The sequence below is a fragment of the Mercurialis annua genome, linkage group LG6, assembly GCF_937616625.2.
Source record: "Mercurialis annua linkage group LG6, ddMerAnnu1.2, whole genome shotgun sequence".
NCBI classification, from domain to species: domain Eukaryota; kingdom Viridiplantae; phylum Streptophyta; class Magnoliopsida; order Malpighiales; family Euphorbiaceae; genus Mercurialis; species Mercurialis annua.
This window is the reverse complement of record NC_065575.1, coordinates 40,526,604-40,529,650: the sequence shown is the minus strand read 5'-3', so window position 1 is coordinate 40,529,650 and position 3,047 is coordinate 40,526,604. Positions and strand designations below refer to the sequence as shown.

General features: G+C 37.5%; 1 protein-coding gene across 1 annotated transcript; it reads right to left on the bottom strand.

The window, feature by feature from the left end:
• Window positions 1-506: 506 nt before the first annotated feature.
• On the bottom strand, window positions 507-2,359 carry LOC126685886 (cytochrome P450 71A1-like). The gene is made up of 2 exons (XM_050379871.2): window positions 1,285-2,359; window positions 507-1,203 (listed from the first exon to the last, which is right to left on the bottom strand). The coding sequence occupies exons 1-2, from the start codon at window positions 2,227-2,229 to the stop codon at window positions 592-594; spliced, it is 1,557 nt and encodes a 518-aa protein (XP_050235828.1). The 5' UTR covers window positions 2,230-2,359; the 3' UTR covers window positions 507-591.
• Between the last annotated feature and the right edge of the window lie 688 nt (window positions 2,360-3,047).

The window sequence follows — 3,047 nt, the reverse complement described above, 5'->3', positions numbered from 1 at the left end:
AAAAACAACTAAATAGAAGGGATTGATCTTTTTTTTTCTCTATTTGAAGAAATACAAACAAGTCCTTTAGTTTTAAATATATTCAAATAAGTCCTAATAATTAATTATCTTTAAATTTTTTATTACAAATTAAATAAATTAAAACACACTTCCGACTCACCACCGCACTCCTCCGATTTACGAACCTGCTACCGACATGATGGAGTTTTTGCAACAAAAAAAAAATTCCCGGTTTTCAGGCAGAAAAGAGGATAATGAGCTCCTCGTTTTTCCGAGTCGCCTAAATTTTTACAATTAATAACGTTCTATTGCTGTAAAGATCCTTTCAAGATACTTGTATGCGAAGCTGATAGTTTGCCGTTGCTCCTTTGGTGAGAATGTAGAGGTTGTGCTCAAAATTCTTCAACCATTATACAAATTTATATCTTTGCATCCATTTTTAGCATCAAATCATTTCCATCTAATCTAAATGTAGTTATCACTCTTCTGCATGCTTTATGACAATGTTTTAAAGGTGACACGATTTTCTAGAATTTATTGAATTGGTGGACATGATTTATTTCAATACATACTTCTATACATTCCATACAATCAAGGAGAGTAAGGCTGTGGCACAACTTGAAGAGGTAGTTTTTTATAAATGACAAAGATCCATTTCTCGCTCATGTCCAGGTCCTCTCCTTTTTGTCCATCAGGCAACTCCCAGTCAAACCAGTAGAGCAGGTTAGCCATTACATATTCAATTTCTGCATATGCAAATGACATTCCGGGGCAAGCCCTCCTTCCGAAACCGAAAGAAAACATTAAATGTCTGTGTTCTGCATTTTCAGAATCATCTGAACAGTTGAGAAATCTTTCTGGAAGAAATTCCTGTGGCCTATCCCACAAATTGGGGTCCCTTTGAATTGCCCATGCATTGATCAGTACCCTGGTGTTTGCTGGAATGTCATAGCCTTGAAAGTTCACACCCCCTGATGTTTGTCGAGGCATCAGTGCTGCACCATGGTACCTTATGTTTTCTTTTACGACGCATTTAAAGTATTCCATTTGATCCAGATCTGCCTGAGTTATTTTCGGTTTATTACCGACCACTCTTCTTATCTCTTCTTGAGCTTTCCTCATTATTCTTGGATTCTTCATCAGCTCTGCCATCATCCATTCCATTGTTACTGCTAAACTATCTGTTCCGCCGATGAACATGTCCTGTAAATAAGCAACAAAGTTAGTTTTGAAACAAGTAAATATACGATCAAGGAGATTTGTTGAAAAAGAGAAGCAATATACCATCAAAATCCCTTTGATATTATCGAGAGAAAGATCAGATTGAAGCCCTTTCTTCCGTAGATATAGAAGAACATCGACCAAACACTTCATATCGTCAACTTTATCATCATCTTTCATCAAAGCTTGACGTTCTTTGATCACTCGATCAAAAAACTGACTCAATTCTTTAGAAGTCATTTTCAGCTCTCCAATCAAGCCAGTCAGGTGATCCATCCATCCCAAGAATGGAAATAGATCATTGAAGCAGAAAGCTGATAGAAGTTTAGTAATTCTCCTTCCTAGTTGCCCAAAGCTCTGATGCAAACCGTCGTCGTTTTCATATAAACAACCGAAAGCTGACCTTGAAATTATGTTGTGCGCAATACTTATGTACAAATCATTGACCTTGATCGGCTCTCTGTTCACGCTTGAAAGGCGTAGCTTATCAAGAATCTTTGCAACTTCTTCTTCCCTTATGAAGTGAAATTCCTGCACCTTCTTATGACTCAACAGTTGAACAACACACTGCTTTTTTGCTTCTTTCTGCTGGTCAGATTGCCGGCCTAATGCCATGTCAAGCCGCCCGTTAAATATTAAATCAACAGCGGTAGAAGAAGGCCGGTCTGCAAAAGCGAGATCATGGTTTTTTGTGATTTCTTTAACCATTTCTATGGTTGAAAGCACAAGAGTTTGCGCGTGACCCATGTGCAAAAGCATTACGGGGCCATACTTCTCTGAAAGAGTTTTTAAACGCCGGTGAGGCAGTTTACCTAGCTGGTGAAGGTTTCCGATTACGGGTAGTTTTGGTGGGGATGGAGGTAGATTGAGTTCGCTGCTGCTTCTTTTCGATTTATAGAAGAGAAGCAGGAGCGAGAATAGGATTAAAGAAGATACGAGGAAGGGATTGACCAGAGCTATTTTTGTTAGCTCTTGCCTGAATTCTTGGAGTGAAGTTTGGAGATTCATTTTGCCTTATGACAAACTGAGTTTAGGTCACCGGGTGTTTATACAACTGCATCTGCTGTTTTATTTTTGTCGGTACCGATGAGAAAAGGTGCTGAATGTAAAGAGGAATCTACATTATACATTCCACCGATGCAAATATAATTAGAGCAAATGACTATGAAAGCCTCTCACATTTGCTATAATTTATACTTTAGTCCTTTTTGTTTGAAAATTAAATTATATAGCCCCTTACTTTTGCTTCCGTCTACATTTTAGTCCCTCCATCCATTTTTTTAGTATTAGTTAACGAAGTCAAAGGACTTATGGGTAGATTAATTATCACATCTGAGGGACGAAATTGTTGACAAAAACAAAAGTGGGGTTAAATCGTTGAGAAACTAAAAATAGAGGACCATATAGTTTTGTTGACTTCGTTGACTAACACCAAAATGGACGAAAGGACTAAAACGTTGACAAAAATAAAAGTAAATGGTACCAAATGGGGTTGGTTCAAATGGTAAGCGGTTTGGTATCGCTTGTGAATGTAGAAAATTCTCACTGCAGACTCACCCACCATGCCAGGTGCGTGACGCGGGTCGGATCCGGATTAGTCAGGGCGAAACCTTGAAAACCGGATGGCTTACCAAAAAATAAAATAAAAGTAAGTAGCTATATAGTTCAATTTTCAAACATGAGAGAATAAACTATGAATTATGTTATATGTAAGGGGTATCATAGTAATTTGTTCATATAATAATGGCTTAGTTAAAATTAAAAAATTTAGAGAAAAGTTTGGCCTTTTTTGTTAATTTGGCTGAACCGCTTAATCCATCTGCTTG